We start from the raw sequence: 20,209 nt of genomic DNA on the forward strand, positions 1-20,209 counted from the left end.
AGCCGATATGTCTCTGTGGCCCCTAGACAGAGGTGCAGACAAGTGGCTCTGCACACTGTCCACGCCCTCAGGCCCTGCCTCTGCAGCTCCCATTGGCCGCAGTTCTTGGCTAATGGGAGCTGCGGAGCCAGTGCTCAGGGTGAGGGCAGCAGATGGAGCCTCCCGGCTACCCCTGCACCTAGGGGCCGCAGGGACATGCTGGCCACTTCCGGGAGCCATGCATAGCTAGGGCAGGCAGGGAGCCTGGCTGCCTTAGCCCCACTGCGCCAATGACTGGACTTTTAACAGCCCAGTCAGTGGTGCTGACTGGAGCCACCAGGGTCCCATTTTGACCAGGTATTCTGGTCGAAAACCGGATGCCTGACAACCCTATCCTCCAACATCTGCAGGCTTTGCAGGTGTAGCAAGATGGGGCCACCTGAGCCCAGAGAAGCTTTTAATTCCTTCCTCTCCAGTGTGGGGTTTGTATTCCCCATCACAGCAGGTCAGTGTCATGGAGTTTGCACTGTTGCTGCCCATGTAATACTTGGCTTGGAAAGATATACTGTGCTACCATAGAAGACTCCAGATTCCAAGGCCGCCACGCAGATATTTTTCACCAGCATTAAATTCACTTAAAAATAAAAGATTGTAACAAACATTGAGAAGAATATTAAGTTTATGTTATTACTTTCAGATTAGAGGTCATCCTTGAAATTTACCAGTTTTACTTCAGATGAATGGATATTACCTCAATATATGTAATATTATCTAATTTTCCACATATCTACTCCTGAAGCAAAAGCTAGAATATTGCAGCTACTGAGGTAAAGATATGGAATCTATGGAAAAGGAATTCATTTATCTAACACAACTGGTGAGTTTTTAAGGATGACTTCTGTATCTATTTAGAAACAAGTGAAATGTTCCAGAGAGAGTTAATAGATAGCATGTTCTCTGTGTTCAGAACATACATCAGGACTATCTGTGTTATTAAGTCCAGTCCCCTGGTATTTCAGGCAACCCTGTCCTATAAAACCCCATTCATAAATTTATCAAGCTTCATTTTAAAACTAGCTAGGTTGTTTCCTGTTGGAAGGCTGTTGAACTCTTTACATTAGGTACCTAATTTCAAAGATATTGAGTCACTTACTCATCAAAGCCTGGTGAAAAATCTTTGGAACTCAATTTATTAATTGACCTCTTTCTTCTTTGACAGGTTAGTGAAGGATGCTCCATGGGATGAGGTCCCTCTTGCTCACTCTTTGGTTGCTTTTGCCACTGCTTATGACTTCTTATACAACTACCTTAGCAAGACTGAACAGGAAAGATTTCTTGAAGTGATTGCCAATGCCTCAGGATATATGTATGAAACATCATACAGGCGTGGATGGGGTTTCCAGTACCTACATAACCATCAGCCTACCAACTGCATGGCCCTGCTGGCAGGAAGCCTGGTTCTGATGAATCAAGGTATGCACCAATCAATAGGGACATTCTTTTTAAAGTGTGTCAGTCATGTTTATAAGTTATGAATAAAGGCTCAGGAACTGATAGAAGTATGTATTCTATGTTGTACGTGTTAGCACTCAACCTTGAATTCAGCCATGTGTAAAGATGTGCAAGTGTATATATCCGCTAAAGCACAGCCATATTCAGCATCTCTTTTTTATTGTTGAGTAAACATATAACTCTGCTGGTTGTCGTATTATATATATATAATCAGTTACACAAGGTATAAATTGTACAGACCGTTGTAAAGGTGAAGATCAATAATTGTCATATCACCACTTGCAGGTATTAAACAAATTGTACATAATGTGACCACCCCAAGCATCTAAGTGTAGGCTCTTCAAGTCTTTCTAAGGCAGACCAAGCGCATAGCCTAGAAACTCCTTGGGGTGGGAGCCGACTTTTTGTTAAGTGTTTGTACTGTGCCTGCAACTGATCACTGATTAGGGTACCTTACCCTCCCTACAATAGTAAATAGCAATAGTAATATACCTAAGGCGTTTTTCCAGACATATGGAGTCTGGAAGTTGGCTTTATCTAGGTAGGATCCCTAAATGTTCACCCGTTCCTCATAATCTAATCTTTCCCCTTTTGGGTAGCTGAGATTGGTCCCCACTTTCTCTGAGAGTAAAGAGCAGAAACTATGGTTTGCATCCAACAAGGTTGGCATCATTAATCTATCAGAATTTGCAGTTTGGGTTGAACACTTGTTGTGAGCCTGTGGCTACCTTCATCTACTTCTAGCAACTTCCAATTCTTTTAGGAATTGGTAACATGAAACAAATATTACTTTTGAGTTAAAATTAGCAGAATAAATCTGTCCTTGATAGTGACTAAAATCAACATTCAGGGAGAATTTTGATTTCTATAGTTTATATCTGTAAAAAATAAATTGTATTATAATATTGCAGCATAGTTTTAGATTGTCTTTCCAGCAGTACAATGCTGTTTAAAAATGTATTTCTCTTTTAGCATATGATAGAGCAAACAAATAGGTGAGGTAAAACGTATAATTATATATAACTAATTTATTTTAATATTATGACTTTACACAATATGAATAACATACCAGATGTAAGGAGTATTACAGTCACGTCTAGAGGCCTCAATTAAGATCAAGGTCCCATTGTGCTAGGCATAGTACAAACACCTTGTGTTGAGCCCTGCTCCAAACAGTTTACAGTCCTAATAGACAAAATAGACAAAGGAAGCATTATTATCTCCATTGTATAGACGGGAGGGATTGCCGCACAGAGAGATTAAGTGGCTTGCCCAAGGTCACACTTGATGATTGCGGCAGAGCTGATAATTGAGCCCAGTTCCAGGTGCAGTCTAAGTAGTCAGTAAATTATGATCTCCTGAATTAAAATAAGAACTCAAGTTGTTTTGAAAAATATTTGGATAATCAATAGGCTGGTACATAATGTTCTCTAAAGGAAAACACTAATTAATACCATTTTCACATTCGACTAGAGATGGTAGTAAATAGGCTACTTGTTCCTTATTACACATTGATGTGTAATAGATGGGTGGGATGGAATAGCTGTAAACCAAGTAATAGCTACCTACGGTATGTTTCAGGATGATAAATGCACTGCCACTGCTAAACCATGAGACAATAATTCTCTCTAGTGTGATATTTTAGATCAACAGTAAGGGTACACCTTAGAATTGCTAAAGGATTAACAACCAAAATATTTATTATGGCTTTTATGTCACAGCCCATAGTAAGGGTGGTGTTCACCACTATAATGGAGGCATTATGTGTGTTACGGTGGCACAATGTCTCTAAGATCATTGAAGGGAGTTCTCACAGAGCAGTCACTAATGTACCTTTTAGCATGGTATAGTATGTGCCAGCTGCCTGCATCAGTTGATCTCTGCGCCACGTCCACATACCTTGCTCTCTTTGGACGCTCTACTGCTGCCACTATTAGTCTCTCAATATTTGTGCTTGGGTGCACATTTTGGCTAGCTGATGGGCAGATGGCGCTGTGTGGGGGCTTCCTTCAATTTCTCCCCACTTGTTGAACAAGCCAAAAGGGACCAGAATGGTAAGATCTCTGATAATCTTTTCTTCAGAAGAAATTTGTACATGTTTAGATAGTACAGTATTCTAAAAATGTACATAGTATGGACCGTCTTTTACTATGTAATATTTAATTGCACTTTAAGTTTAAACTTCTTGATTCAATATTCTTATTGTTAATTGTCATTTGTATCTATTAAGCACCCACCCATCAGTGTGTGTGTTTTGTGAATGTTTCACTTGTGGCAACCATATTGCTAAAAAATAAATGACTTGGATAATTCCATTATTGGAGCCCTCTGGTGGAGATCATGGATTTGTTTGCATTTTGTTTTAATTTCAAATGCATGATCCCATGTGGCAAGAGATGAGTCTCACTATGTGAGTGTATTGAGCATAATAGGGACATCTTTCTTTGAAAGTACAAGGTGTGCTTCCTTTATTTGTGGTCCCTGGTTAATAACAATTAGGTGTTGGCAGATTTTCTTCACTAAGTTAAGCTTGAATTCCTTTGTTCATCAGAAATTAAAATCTGCATGCAATCAGTTTTCTTCTCACCCTACAACTGCAAGGAGATGGCAGACTTAGGTCATATTTTAGGACTGCAGAGGCCATACTTTGGAGCACCCCTGTTTTAAAAAAATCATATCCTGAAGGCATAGTATGTTATGAAGTTGTCAGCTTTATCCACATCTTCCTCTTTCAGGCTATCTTCAGGAAGCATACTTGTGGACTAAGCAAGTACTGTCAATCATGGAAAAGTCTATAGTCCTGCTGCGAGAAGTTACAGATGGATCCCTCTATGAAGGAGTGGCTTATGGCAGCTACACCACCAGATCTCTCTTTCAGTATATGTTTCTTGTCCAAAGGCATTTTGACATCAATCACTTCAATCACCCGTGGCTTAAAGAGCACTTTGCATTTATGTATAGAACTGTCCTGCCGGGTAGGTAGCTTGGATTGATGAAGGGGACATCTGCTAATTTCTAAATCAATTACAAGTTTCACAGTTAAAGTAAAAAGAAAAGGAGTACTTGTGGCACCTTAGAGACTAACAAATTTATTTGAGCATACGCTTTCGTGAGCTACAGCTCACTTCATCGGAACAGTTAAAGTACAATTCTGTATAGCTCAAATAGTGCAGCATTCTGCATGTTTTTATATACCTGCATGAAAATGACACTATTGTTGTCTATTAAGTGCTGGCCCTTAGAATTGGTCAAAAAATAAGAAAATGATTTTACGAAAAAGTTTAACATTTCAAAGTTGCTTCTGTCTTTGATATGGATTCATTTTCTGTTTTGTTTTTTTGCGTGTGTGAATTTTGTCTTGATATTTTTTCTTGGAATTCTGTCAGAATCATTTTCAAAATTGTTTCTGAAATTTTTCTCTTACCAAAATCATCGCAGTGAAAACAGAGGGATTTTTGGAATGGAAAAAACTGATAGTTTGCATAAAAATATTGATAAAAATGTTGTAGGCATTTTCACAAAAATTTAAAGGTTTCATAACATCAGTTTTCCCCAAGAAGTTTCATTTAAAGAAAAAGCAATTTTGATTAAAATATTTTTCATGTGAAGAATATTAACTAGCTCTATTGGTAGGGTTCTCAGTGCAGTCCAAGGAGACATGGGCCAAATTGTTCCAGTGTGAGTGCCTAAGATTATACAGAAAAATAACTATTTAGGCACCAGTGAAGGGCCTGCATTTCAGCTTGTGTCACTGTGGCATAGAACTACTATTGGAGTTAGGTAGTGGAAAGGAAAGCTACCCCTGCTGGCTGAAATTTTGGAAAGGTTAAATGAGGAGAGGTGTCCCCCAGATACATGAAAGAGAAGTTTATTTTTCTGTGGGAAAGTATCAGGAGAAGAAAATTATTAGGCCTGATGGGCAAAAGAGTAACTATCTTCTGTATCTCTATTAAATCATACATTATTTGCTTCCTATGCTCTATCAAGTTCTTTGTTTTCTGTTCAGTGTATATATTATCTGGTATACGTAGTATGACCATGGGTTTCTGTCTTTAAGGTATTCCATGTATTCTAGTGATAAATTGTATTGCTATTTAACATCCAAAATACGGGACTTATAATATCCTTTGAGTAGGTTATGTCTTCTTCTGTTTCATACAGCACAGTGGGCAATGACTATGTTCAATAAATAATAAATAATAGTTACTAGCTTTTAATTTAGTAGATATCAAAGAGCTTTGCAAAAGAAGGTCAGTAGCATTATCCCCATTTTAGTGAGGAACAGAGATGCAAAGCGACATGGGAAGAAGGATAAAGGAGTTTGAGATGCAAGTGGTGTTTTCATCCATCCTCCCTGTGGAAGGAAAAGGCCCAGGTAGAGACCGTCGAATCATGGAAGTCAAAGAATGGCTACACAGGTGGTGTCGGAGAGAAGGCTTTGGATTCTTTGACCATGGGATGGTGTTCCAAGAAGGAGGAGTGCTAGGCAGAGATGGGCTCCACCGAACGAAGAGAGGGAAGAACATCTTAGCAAGCAGGCTGGCTAACCTAGTGAGGAGGGCTTTAAACTAGGTTTACCGGGGGAAGGAGACCAAAGCCCTGAGGTAAGTGGGGAAGTGGGATACCAGCAGGAAGCACGAGCAGGAGCACGCGAGAGGGGAGGGCTCCTGCCTCATACTGAGAAAGAGGGACGATCAGTGAGTTATCTCAAGTGCCTATACACAAATGCAAGAAGCCTGGGAAACAAGCAGGGAGAACTGGAAGTCCTGGCACAGTCAAGGAATTATGATGTGATTGGAATAACAGAGACTTGGTGGGATAACTCACAGGACTGGAGTACTGTCATGGATGGATATAAACTGTTCAGGAAGGACAGGCAGGGCAGAAAAGGTGGGGAAGTTGCATTGTATGGAAGGGAGCAGTATGACTGCTCAGAGCTCAAGTCTCTGAGCAGAAAAACCTGAGTCTCTGGATTAAGTTTAGAAGTGTGAGCAACAAGGGTGATGTCGTGGTGGGAGTCTGCTATAGACCACCAGACCAGGGGGATGAGGTGGACGAGGCTTTCTTCCAGCAACTCATGGAAGTTACTAGATCGCAGGCCCTGGTTCTCATGGGAGACTTCAATCACCCTGATATCTGCTGTGAGAGCAATACAGCGGTGCACAGACAATCCAGGAAGTTTTTGGAAAGTGTAGGGGACAATTTCCTGGTGCAAGTGCTGGAGGAACCAACTAGGGGCAGAGCTCTTCTTGACCTGCTGCTCACAAACCGGGAAGAATTAGTAGGGGAAGGAAAGGGGATGGGAACCTGGGAGGCAGTGACCATGAGATGGTCGAGTTCAGGATCCTGACACAGGGAAGAAAGGAGAGCAGCAGAATACAGACCCTGGACTTCAGAAAAGCAGACTTTGACTCCGTCAGGGAACTGACGGGCAGGATCCTCTGGGAGAATAACATGATGGGGAAAGGAGTCCAGGAGAGCTGGCTGTATTTTAAAGAATCCTTATTGAGGTTACAGGAACAAACCATCCCAATGTGTAGAAAGAATAGTAAATATGGCAGGCGACCAGCTTGGCTTAACAGTGAAATCCTTGCTGATCTTAAACACAAAAAAGAAGCTTACAAGAAGTGGAAGATTGGACAAATGACCAGGGAAGAGTATAAAAATATTGCTCGGAGATGCAGGAGTGAAATCAGGAAGGCCAAATCACACCTGGAGTTGCAGCTAGCAAGAGATGTTAAGAGTAACAAGAAGGGTTTCTTCAGGTATATTAGCAACAAGAAGAAAGTCGAGGAAAGTGTGGGCCCCTTACTGAATGATGCAGGCAACCTAGTGACAGAGGATGTGGAAAAAGCTAATGTACTCGATGCTTTTTTTGCCTCTGTCTTCACAAACAAGGTCAGCTCCCAGACTACTGCACTGGGCAGCACAGCATGGGGAGGAGGTGACCAGCCCTCTGTGGAGAAAGAAGTGGTTCGGGACTATTTAGAAAAGCTGGACGAGCACAAGTCCCTGGGGCCGGATGCGCTGCTTCCGAGAGTGCTAAAGGAGTTGGCGGATGTGATTGCAGAGCCATTGGCCATTATCTTTGAAAACTCGGACGACTGGAAAAAGGCTAATGTAGTGCCCATTTTTAAAAAAGGGAAGAAGGAGGATCCTGGGAGCTACAGGCCAGTCAGCGTCACCTCAGTCCCTGGAAAAATCATGGAGCAGGTCCTCAAGGAATCAATTCTGAAGCACTTAGAGGAGAGGAAAGTGATCCGGAACAGTCAGCATGGATTCACCAAGGGCAAGTCATGCGTGACTAATCTAATTGCCTTCTGTGATGAGATAAGTGGCTCTGTGGATGAAGGGAAAGCAGTGGATATGTTGTTCCTTGACTTTAGCTAAGCTTTTGACACTGTCTCACAGTATTCTTGCCAGCAAGTTAAAGAAGTATGGGCTGGATGAATGGACTATAAGGTGGATAGAAAGTTGGCTAGATTGTCAGGCTCAACGGGTAGTGATCAATGGCTCCATGTCTAGTTGGCAGTCGGTATCAAGTGGAGTGCCCCAAGGGTTGGTCCTGGGGCCAGTTTTGTTCAATATCTTCATATATGATCTGGAGGATGGTGTGGATTGCACCCTCAGCAAGTTTGCAGATGACACTAAACTGGGAGGAGTGGTAGGGAGGGTAGGGATAGGATACAGAGGGACCTTGATAAATTAGAGGATTGGGCCAAAAGAAATCTGATGAGGTTCAATGAGGACAAGTGCAGAGTCCTGCACTTAGGATGGAAGAATCCCATGCATCTCTACAGACTAGGGACCCAATGGCTTGGCAGCAGTTCAGCAGAAAAGGACCTAGGGGTTACAGTGGACGAGAAGCTGGATATGAGTCAACAGTGTGCCCTTGTTGCCAAGAAGGCCAATGGCATTTTGGAATGTATAAGTAGAGGCATAGCCAGCAGATCGAGGAACGTGATCATTCCCCTCTATTCGACATTGGTGAGGCCTCATCTGGAGTACTGTGTCCAGTTTTGGGCCCCACACTACAAGAAGGATGTGGAAAAATTGGAGAGAGTCCAGCGGAGGGCAACAAAAATGATTAGGGGACTGGAACACATGACTTATGAGGAGAGGCTGAGGAAACTGGGATTGTTTAGTCTGCAGAAGAGAAGAATGAGGGGGGATTTGATAGCTGCTTTCAACTACCTGAAAGGGGGTTCCAAAGAGGATGGATCTAGACTGTTCTCAGTGGTAGCAGATGACAGAACAAGGAGTAATGGTCTCAAGTTGCAGTGGGGGAGGTTTAGGTTGGATATTAGGAAAAACTTTTTCACTAGGAGGGTGGTGAAACACTGGAATGCGTTACCTAGGGAGGTGGTAGAATCTCCTTCCTTAGAAGTTTTTAAGGTCAGGCTTGACAAAGCCTTGGCTGGGATGATTTAGTTGGGGATTGGTCCTGCTTTGAGCAGGGGATTGGACTATATGACCTCCTGAGGTCCCTTCCAACCCTGATATTCTATGATTCTATGCCCAAGGTCACCCCATAAATTAGTGGCAGAGCTGGGAGTGGAACCCAGGTCTCCTGAGTCCCAGTCCGCTCTGTGCACTAGGCCATGCTACCTCCTCTTTTAGTTACTGTTAATTTCTGTGTTTACCGCTGTATGAAATGGAGGAGACAGGGTCCCTGCCCTAAGGAGTTTCCAATCTAAAAGACATATATTCTTGATGACCCAGAGGAAGGCACTATCTTTGACTATAGCAATGAGTTGTATTTTGATAGGTATGTGACAGCATCATTCACATAGGTGCAATAACATTGGGAGGTTTAATGAAGAGTGTTTTAAGGGATTTAAATGGGGAGAGTTGGAGCCCTGCGAACTGCAAAAGGAAGACGTTCCAGAAATAAGGTGCTGCGGGGGTGGGGGAGCATGAGGGCAAGAATGGGAGAAGAATACAAAAGTAGAGGTGAAATGAATATCTTGGATAGAGCAAAATGAGAGAGGATTAAGAGCACAGACTTAGGTAGGCACAGAGTTGCACAGAGAATGAGATGCTCGAGTATAACATGGAAGGTGAGTGGAAGCCAGCAGAAGAATTAAATGAGAATGGAATTACAGTAATGAAATTGGGACAGAACTAAGGAATGGACATGCATTTTAGCTACATGGGTGGAAAGGAAGGGTCATCTATTTTAGATGTTCTGGGAACAGACGAGTCATGACATTTAAACAACTTGGATATGGGGAGACATAAGTTGAAGTACTCGTGAAGTATTTTGCAAAGCAGCTATTGGAGTGTGAACTGAGGAAAGATTTAAAAGGGGGAAGTGGGAAATATAGTAATGTGGGGAGAACATGAAAAGTTTGAGGTTTGCCTCAGACTGGGTAAGTAGTCCAAAATTCTGTTCCTGCTCTGAACTGTTTCTGAGTAATTGTAACTTCTTGAGTTAGCAAAATTAGGCTGGAAATCTTATAAAAGGCAGCACAGTTCCAAACTTTCTTGTACTTTCTCCTCTGATCAGGCTGCAAATCATACTTTTGTTTTGAAGTCCCAGCTAGAATCAAAGTGCAGAGAGGTAAATATGAAAATTAATGGTAAAAAATGTAACCAAACTTTGTCAACCTTCAGAAAAGATTTTTGTTCCAGTTGGGCTCTTTACATTGGTTCTTTCTGTATCCACATCAGTTCAGCCTGCCATAGAATACAAGTTTAACCTCAAACTATGGGTGAAAGTACAAAATCCTAACAAGGATGGATTTTAGGGGCCAGTTCTCTGCAGTCATAAATGGGCATAGTTCTGATACAGTCAGTGGAGCTTTGCTGATTTACATCAGCTAAAGATTTGGCCGTGTATTCTGAATACCACCCAGAAGGCGAGAATACCTTTCACATAGCAGTACACACCCACATTAGAAGAATGGGTTGCATGGATGCCACATGATACCTGAGGCATCTGCTTCAGAAAGATACTTAAAAAACAAAGCACGCTTGTTTTAGTTTTTTCAGGGCATAGGTTTCATTTTACCTTGAGGAGCCTCTGTGAGCTGTAGTTACTTTAAAGGGCATGGATTGACTTAAAAAAAAGAAAATCTTTAAACTGAATACTATCCTTTGTGAGAGATTAAATTGCTAACATAGCTCCTATTTTTAAGAAAGGAAAAAAAAGTGATCCGGATAACTACAGGCCTGTTAGTTTGACATCTGTAGTATGCAAGGTCTTGGAAAAAATCTTGAAGGAGAAAGTAATTAAGGACATTGAAGTCAATGGTAAATGGGACAAAATACAACATAGTTTTACAAAAGGTAGATCGTGCCAAACCAACCTGATCTCCTTCTTTGAGAAAGTAACAGATTTTTTAAACAAAGGAAACGCAGTGGATGTAATTTACCTAGATTTCAACAAGGCGTTTGATACTGTGCCACATGGGGAATTATTAGTTAAATAGTTAAATTGGAAAAAATGGGGATCAATATGAAAATTGAAAGGTGAATAAGGAATTGGTTAACAGGGAGGCTACAGTGGGTCCTACTGAAAGGTGAACTGTCAGGCTGGAGGGAGGTTACCAGTAGAGTTCCTCAGGGATCAGTTTTGGGACCAATCTTATTTAATCTTTTTATTACTGACCTCGGCACAAAAAGTGGGAGTGTGCTAATAAAGTTTGCCAATGATACAAAGCTGGGAGGTATTGCCAATTTAGAGAAGGACCGGGAAATCATACAGGAAGATTTGGATGACCTTGTAAACTGGTGTAATAGTAATAGGATGAAATTGTAAGGTTATGCATTTAGGGATTAATAACAGGAATTTTAGTTATAAGCTGGGGACGCATCAATTAGAAGTAACAGAGGAGAAGGACCTTGGACTATTGGTTGATCATGGGATGACTATGAGCCGCCAATGTGATATGGCCGTGAAAAAAGCTAATGCAGTCTTAGGATGCATCAGGCGAGGTATTTCCAGTAGAGATAAGGAGGTTTTAGTACCGTTATACAAGGCACTGGTGAGACCTCACCTGGAATACTGTGTGCAGTTCTGGTCTCCCATGTTTAAGAAGGATGATTCAAACTGGAACAGGTACAGAGAAGGGCTACTAGGATGATCCGAGGAATGGAAAACCTGTCTTATGAAAGGAGACTCAAGGAGCTTGGCTTGTTTAGCCTAATTAAAAGAAGGTTGAGGGGAGATATGATTGCTCTCTATAAATATATCAGAGGGATAAATACCGGAGAGAGAGAGGAATTATTTAAGCTCAGTACCAATGTGGACACAAGAACAAATGGATATAAACTGGTCATTGGGAAGTTTAGACTTGAAATTAGATGAAGGTTTCTAACCATCAGAGGAGTGAAGTTTTGGAATAGCCTTCCAAGGGAAGCAGTGGGGGCAAAAGAGCTATCTGGCTTTAAGATTAAACTCGATAAGTTTATGGAGGAGATGGTATGATGGGATAACATGATTTTGGTAATTAATTGATCTTTAAATATTCATGGTAAATAGGCCCAATGGCCTGCGATGGGATGTTAGATGGGGTGGGATCTGAGTTACTACAGAAAATTCTTTCCTGGGTATCTGGCTGCTGAATCTTGCCCATATGCTCAGGGTTTAGCTGATTGCCATATTTGGGGCTGCGAAGGAATTTTCCTCCAGGGCAGATTGGAAGAGGCCCTGGAGGTTTTTCACCTTCCTCTGTAGCATGGGTCAAGGGTCACTTGGTGGAGGATTCTCTGCTCTGTGAACTCTTTAAATCATGATTTGAGGACTTCAATACCTCAGACATAGGTGAGAGGTTTTTCGTAGGAGTGGGTGGGTGAGATTCTGTGGCCTGCGTTGTGCAGGAGGTCAGACTAGATGATCATAATGGTCCCTTCTGATCTTAGTATCTATGAATCTATGAAAGGGAGGTGGATGGGGCCTTTCTCCTTGACATTTTTATAGCACCTGTGATGTCTTTAGTTTAAGAAGAAAGGTAAGTATTAAAGTATGGTACAGCAATGGGAAATAGCTACTGTATAACCTGACTGTGGGTCATTCAAGAGTATGTCTATAAATACTTTAAAAGGGTAAGCCCATTTGTAATGCTTGGCTTCATCATGCTTACTTTACAGTACAGGTCTTTGTTCATTTATTTGCTTGTTCTTGTGTTCCTTTTAACTTTTTCCCAAGGATTTCAGAGAACGGTGGCAATTGCAGACTCCAACTATAACTGGTTCTATGGGCCAGAGAGCCAGTTGGTGTTTCTAGACAAATTTGTCATGCGCAACGGCAGTGGGAATTGGCTGGCAGATCAGATCAGAAGGAATCGAGTGGTGGAAGGCCCCGGGACTCCATCCAAAGGGCAGCGGTGGTGCACTCTTCACACTGAATTTCTCTGGTATGAAACAGAATGAGTAGGCTTCAAAGAAACACGGCAGCTGCTTGACATTAATGATAAGCCATTAACTTCCGATTTGTAATGAACTGTACAAATGGATGTTATGCTGGTCATGTGCAACCTAAACTGTGTCTAGTCTAAAAAAAGTGACTCAGAACTTCTTCAAGCCATATAATATATGGACACATACAACACAGGTCTTGCACAGAACTTGTTTTCACATGTTTTCCATCTGTTTGTTGGCAATGCTTTTAGTTGCATTGTTGTAGACAAGCATTTTCAAAGGGAGTGAAATTCTTATATCAAAGTTCCCACATGAGTTCTTTAACAAAAAACAAAAAATTCTTCCACTCAGGTTACAGCTTGTTCTGTGTTTTGGTTGTTAGTTACAAGCTCATTTAAAACCCAGTTCCTTCTTTTAAATGCAATTTAAATGTAAATTTCAATGCTTAAAGAAAGAGAGAAACATAGATTCTTTTAAAAATGGTATATACATTAGCAAGTAAGCAATGTTAAAATGGAAAAAAAATCTGGAACAGGACTTGAGCCACATTTTCCACATAACTTACAACTCAGCCCTAATTTGTAAGACTAGATCATTCCACTGCAGACAAGAAATGAAAATCTTTTAGGGCCTTTACATCCAATTCTTGCTGGTCAGTAGTGTATGTACGTATCCAACGTTTAACTGGCATCATGTTTTTCCCCCACAGTGGATCAACAGGTGTATTTCATGCATATGTTTTTGTAATTAAGATATGCACATTGAGAAAATTCATGGCTTGTTTGCTCCCAAATATCCCTCTGGGTGCTGTGCTGGTTATATATTTAGTGCAAACTCCCTTTCTCCTCCTCATGCACTCAAGGACCCCTGGCTAGTCTGTAGTTAAGAGACTCCTTCCCCTGGGAAGATACCTTAACATTCAGGAGTGAGATGTTTCAGTGGATTTGAGTCACAGAAATAAGCCCTAAGTGTCCTGGGACTTGCCTACTTCAGAGACTCCCTCTCTTCTTGTGCCATAGTGCTTCTATTGCAGTCAGTGGAGGCACTTGCATGGAAGTCTCCTGGATTTAATAAAGAAAGGGGGTGGTTGTAGAGCATTCTCCACGAGGGGCCATTGGCTGTGGAACAAGCTTCCATCTTTGGTCAAAATCAGCCAGAGTTGTTGTCCTACCAGATATATTACAAGGCCTATCTTTGTGTCAGGGCCTGAAGGGGATAGCCATTAATTAGAGAGTTGTATTCTGATGGGGAAAGACCTCTTCATCTGGTTATGTTAGGGAGGAGTTCTTGCTGCGGCTTGATGTTGGTTTTATTTGTTTTGTTCCTTTAAATAATATCTGAAATAGTATATAGCTGCTCATATTAAATATAAGGAAATAAAAAATAATTAACCTTATTTAGGTATGATTTCTCTTTAAACTGAAGTGTATTACTTTAGTTTATATACCTACTGTCTTACAAGTTTGTCTTTAGACTAGGCAGAGGATAAAATTATCATTTAAAAAAAACTGTGGGATTATAATTCATTTTTACCTTATTTCTAATCCTTTTGAAGAGTTCAGACTCTCCATATCTTCTAGTACCTGGGGAGTCTGGAAATTACATCTTGTGCATGATAGGAATTGAGTTTCTTTTAATTGAGTAGACAGTATATGATGGGGTATATTGAGCTCTCCTGAGCGCCTCCTGTCATTTGAGTGCAAACCTGCACTCTCTCTTTTTTTTCTGTCAGCTGTTGCCCTCATCAGGCAGGTCTTCACTGGCTCAGCCCTCTGGCTAAGTCACACACAGTCTAAAACAGATGAACCCTTTCCAGGGTGAAAAAGGTTCAGCAGGGCCTATCACTATGCCCTTGTCAGTTTCTGCAGCCCTGCCTCTGGGCTCAGTTCTTAGCCCCTTCTGGGCTAGCTTTATGTCTACGTCTGCTCTGGGATACAGCAATAACCCCAGGGCTTGCTCCCTGAAGACTCTTTGCCTTTGCTGGTTCTTATTGCCCCACCTCTCCAACCAGGCCACTCCTTCAAGTCCAATCCCTTCCCAGGGTAACAAAGTTCAACAAAATGGTTGATCCTCTTCAGTGTCTTCAGGCCTATCTGCAGGCCTGTTTAAATTCCAGCCCTTTGCTTGGGTTCCAAAACGAAACTTGCCCCTTCTCGGGGCTTTGCCAACTTTGCCTTTGGCCAGTGGGGGGAGCTGGGCCCACCCACTACTCCAGGTCCTAACCCAGGGACCCTACAAATAGCAGCCACATCCTGCTTCCTTTAATAGTTGTTGCTGCTGCATTCCCTGGGCTGCTTCCCACTCCGTCCCATCACCTTTGTTACCTACGGGTTATGTCCCTTGCATTCTCTGTCTGTTCCCTGCCTGAGCAGGGTCTCTCCCAGGCCTCCTCACCTGGAGAGTTTCACAGCCTTCCAGTCCTTCCTCACCCAGCCAGCAACTCAACCGCTCAGGCCCAGTGTCTCCTTTTAACTAAGACGACTGTGCTCCGATGCAAATGTAAACTCTTATCTGCAGACTAGCATTACATTAGTTATTAAAATTAAGAGGACTGCAGTTTGATATTGGGGGGGGGGGGGAGACGAGTATGTTCCAGTGACCCCGAGAGCTATATCAGTGGGAATTTATCTCCTAGTAGGGCTACTCAGGCCAGACAGATCAAAGGATAGGGACCAAATGAAAAAATATGCAGTCCACTTTTTCTCCAGGCAGGGGCCAACAACCTATCCTTGTAAAAATGTTACACTATAGACAATTCTGTCTTTTAAATATTGAAAAATACCTTGAGTTTTGGATAGGTGCTGGAAAATCAAAATAAATAAAATAATTTTAATTTTAATGTTTAAGTGTAAAACCATGTTCTTTGTCTTTTGGCAGGTATGATGCAAGCTTGCACTCCGTACCTCCACCCGACTATGGTATTCCAAAGCTGCATTATTTTGAGGACTGGGGAGTTGTAACATATGGAAGTGCATTGCCAGCTGAAATCAACAGGCCCTTCCTCTCCTTCAAATCTGGAAAACTGGGAGGTCGTGCAATATATGATATTGTCCATAAGAATAAGTACAAAGAGTGGGTCAAAGGGTGGAGGAACTTCAATGCTGGCCATGAGCACCCTGATCAGAACTCCTTTACCTTTGCTCCCAATGGTGTACCTTTCATAACAGAAGCCCTGTATGGACCGAAGTATACCTTCTTCAACAATGTGTTGATGTTTTCCCCAGCGGTGTCAAAGAGCTGCTTCTCCCCATGGGAAGGGCAGGTTACAGAGGACTGTTCATCAAAGTGGTTGAAATACAAACATGACCTGGCTGCAGACTGCCAGGGGAGAGTAGTCGCCGCTATGGAGAGAAGTGGAGTGGTTTTTATCAGGGGAGAAGGAGTGGGTGCTTACAACCCAAAACTGAAGTTGAAAAACTTCCAAAGAAACCTTTTACTTCTGCATCCCCAGCTTTTGTTGCTTGTGGACCTAATTCATCTTGAAGATGACAGCCCCCTGGAGGCAGCCACTAGCTTCTTCCACAATGTGGATGTGCCTTTTGAAGAGACTATTATTGATGATGTCCACGGGGCTTTTATTAGGCATCACGATGGGATGTATAAGATGTACTGGATGGATGATACTGGCTACAGTGAGAAGGCTACTGTTGCCTCAAAAATGTATCCCCAGGGCTACCCATACAATGGAACAAACTATGTGAATGTTACAACCCACCTGCGGAACCCAATCACCAGAGCAGTTTACCTCTTCATAGGACCTTCCATAGATGTCCAGAGCTTCAGTGTCCATGGAGATTCTCAGCAACTGGATGTCTTCATAGCCACCAGTGATCATGCCTATGCCATTTACCTGTGGACTGGTGAGGATGGAGGCCGTTCTGTCTTTGCACAGATTATTGCAGATCGCCAAAAAATTCTATTTGACCGAACCTCTACCATAAGGAGCTCCGCTGTGTCAGAGGTGAAAGATTATGTTCAGATTGTGGAGCAGAATCTTCAGCATTTCAAACCTGTCTTCCAGCAGCTTGAGAAACAGATTCTGTCCCGTGTGCGAAACACAGATAGCTTTAGAAAGACTGCTGAACGCCTGCTGAGATTTTCAGATAAGAGACAGACGGAAGAAGCCATTGATAGGTTATTTGCTATCTCCCAGCAGCAGCAGCAAGGCAGGGCAAAGAAAAGCAAAAAGGTAGCCAAAGGCTACAAGTTCGTTGATGCTGTTCCTGACATCTTTGCACAAATTGAAGTAAACGAAAGAAAAGTGCGACAGAAGGCACAGACTCAAGCACAAAAAGAGTTACCTGTAGATGAAGATGAGGAAATGAAAGACCTTTTAGATTTTGTAGATATTGCTTACGTGAAGCACAAAAATGGTGCATCAATCAAAGGCCAATCTGGACTGGAACAAATGGTGAGCACTGCTCGAAGCAGTGCCCCATCAATATCGGCTTCTTATACCCGCCTCTTCCTAATTCTAAACATTTTTATTTTCTTTGTTATGCTGGCAATGCAGATGACCTATTTCCAAAAGGCCAAGAGCCTACATGGCCAAAGATGTCTTTATGCAATACTTTTAGTTGACAGCTGTATATTATTGTGGCTCTATTCTTCTTGTTCCCAGTCACAATGTTAGCAAAAGATCATGTACTACTTGACCAGTTTATGGTCATATGTGTCTATGCAAAAGAATTAACCCTAATAGGGCCATAGTTTGTTTTTTCCTTTTCTGAAATATTCCAGGAAACAGCTGAGGAAAGGTTGATTTCACCCCATGAGGGAAGAGGGAAAAATAATGCATTTTTGAGAGACCTAAGTGTTCCTCATCTGTGCTTTGGTTGCGTTTGACATCTGAAGGATATTATGCTTTGTTCATCAAAGCACAGTATGTGAAACTGTACTTAATTTCTACCAAAAAAAAAAAAAGCCTTCTTTAAGAGGTTATTTGTTTCCTAAGCTCCTTGGTTTTATACACAATTGGTTTTGCATAGTATTACTTTCAGGCTTCTAAAGATGCCTATGAGAGCTGAGCAGGAAATGGTTTTCCTGCTCCATGAAAATGTTTGAGATATCAAAAAATGTTCCTGTCCCAAATTGGGACATAAAATGACAAAACCTTGAAACTATCCATGTATCAAAAATCCATCCTCCCAAAATTTGGGGTTTGAAAATGTGGAAACAGGATATTTTGACCATTTCATAGTGTTTTTTTCCCAAAATTTTTTCAAGTTGAGATTTGTTCAACTTTCAGGGGATATTTGTAGAAACCAACCCTGTTTCACAAACAATTTAGGTTTTGACGAATCAGCATTTTTCAGTGAAAAAAAGGTGTTAAGAATTCTCAACCAGCTCTAATGCCTATAGACATAACCTTACAACAGAGTTATTCAAATTGAAAGGGCATAGGAAAGATTAACAAGTTATAGTTGGAGGCAAATAAGAAGCAAACTTTAAGCATAAGGGATTATTTCTCAGTATGAAAAATCCCCTTCCCATTCGCCAGACCAGATGAAAACTGGAGGATGAACCCTGATATGATCTGCTTTTGATTTTACAGGGTAAGGTTTCTCAAACATTATCATATGGGGAGCACATTTCAATAGGGAAATTGACTCCTAGATCACCTCTCCTGTTTGCAATTGCAAAAAACCACTACCATCACCACCACCACCCTGTGGCAACCCCAGCAATTGCTTATGTGGAAAAGCTGTATTAAGAAAGTATTTGATGTATTTATATTTTTTTAGCTCTCAGAGTGATTATATAGCTGGAAACAAAGAAGAGCCAGAACCATGTGACCAGACAGTTCTTCACAGACCACCAGCGAGTGTTCTGCAGATCATGAGAGGCACACGGCTCATTAATTTGGCAATCATTGATATGGAGAAAACTGTGGCTTCTGACAATGAGTTTGACACCCTTACTTACACTGCATTCATTAAACTGAATTTAAAAAATCATAGGTGTCTGTGAGGTTTTCAGTATGGAGAGGCTATAGAACTGGTTATATTACTGTATGTCTTTAAGAAACAGAAAAGCATTTCTTCCCGTACATTTTTTAAATAAACAAATTATAATTGTCTCTGATGCATAGATTTTTTTGCTTTGTTGACTAGAATATTTCCCCCAATAATTTAAACAATTGAGTGGTGTTCATTAGCTCCTAATTCACAACATATAATATTAAGGGATGGCTCTCTCTGAATTTCACCACTTGGGCCCTTGATATTGATGTTTTTTTCTTTAAGTATATCTGGCCACGGATGGGGACCTTTTCATGAAATAAAAATACACAGGTGAATATCTTAAATTAATAGCCTCAGGTGCAAACTAACACTTTATAAGATCCAGAAAATGTATAACAACCCTTATTTAATTTCAGTTTCCCATACTGAGACAAGTTCTGCTCATGTACAGAAACCCTATTGAAGTCTCTTGGAGAGCAGCAAAATAAATTGTCACGCAACATTATTCTTCATAACTATGCATATTGCTTTCTTCTGAGGTTGGATTATAAATTGGTCCAATAATAGGGTGTCGAAGCAGCTGGTAACATATGATAGATCAATAAAAGTGCTTAAAATGGCATGTGATTTTTATTTTTATTTTCCTGGAGACTGTTGATTAATTTTTAACTCTCGTATAATATTAATGCTCATTAAATGTTGAATCTTCAGGAAAATGTGTGTTTTCTGTTTCTTAGTTACTTGGGGTTCAGTTTTGCTCTCTAGATACATTACTTGGTGGAAGCAAGGCAAGGGTTCCAGTTCTGCTTGGCCTTTAGGCACTGTACCCCCTGCACACCTATGTAAGTACTAGATACAATCTGGCCATTGTTTTATTGAAATGAGACTGGATTTAGAGAGTAATACAGAAATCCAATGGGCAGAGTTTGTATTTCCTGAGCTGTTATAGAATGTGCTACGTGACCCCTATCAAGAGGTCAGTAAAAGCTGGAGACAGCATGTATGTGTTCATATGCAAGGATACAGCAGAACCTCAGAGTTACAAACATCTCGGGAATGGAGGTTGTTCGTACCTCTGAAATGTTTCTAACTCTGAGCAAAATGTTATGCTTGTTCTTTCAAAAATTTACAACTGAACATTGCCTTAATACAGCTTTGAAACTTTACTATGCAGGAAAAAAATGCTGCTTTTAACCATCTTAATTTAAATGAAAGAAGCACAGAAACAGTTTCCTTACCTTGTCAGGTTTCTTTTTTAAACTTTCCCTTTATATTTTTAGTAGTTTATGTTTAACAGAGTTCTGTACCGTATTTGGTTTTTGGTTTTTTGTTTTTGTCTCTGCTGCTGCCTGATTGCGTACTTCCGGTTCCAAATGAGGTGTGTGGTCAGT

The 20,209-nt window shown here is 41.2% G+C and overlaps 1 protein-coding gene across 5 annotated transcripts in view; it reads left to right on the forward strand.

Annotated features, from left to right (window-relative positions):
* DSE (dermatan sulfate epimerase) overlaps positions 1-19,500 on the forward strand; it is a 66,049-nt gene extending 46,549 nt beyond the window's left edge. For 3 of the 5 annotated variants that reach the window (XM_077812975.1, XM_077812976.1, XM_077812977.1), the window contains 4 exons: positions 1,199-1,452; positions 4,227-4,466; positions 12,644-12,851; positions 15,733-19,500. In XM_077812975.1, coding sequence (XP_077669101.1) covers positions 1,199-1,452; positions 4,227-4,466; positions 12,644-12,851; positions 15,733-17,488 — 2,458 coding nt within the window. In that variant the 3' untranslated portion in view covers positions 17,489-19,500. Of the gene's footprint in view, positions 1-1,198; positions 1,453-4,226; positions 4,467-12,643; positions 12,852-15,732 lie in introns of those variants that run through there. The other 2 variants (XM_077812979.1, XM_077812980.1) reach the window with 2 other exon arrangements.
* The last annotated feature ends 709 nt before the right edge of the window (positions 19,501-20,209 follow it).

Source organism: Eretmochelys imbricata, chromosome 3 (assembly GCF_965152235.1).
Source record: "Eretmochelys imbricata isolate rEreImb1 chromosome 3, rEreImb1.hap1, whole genome shotgun sequence".
Lineage (NCBI taxonomy): Eukaryota > Metazoa > Chordata > Testudines > Cheloniidae > Eretmochelys > Eretmochelys imbricata.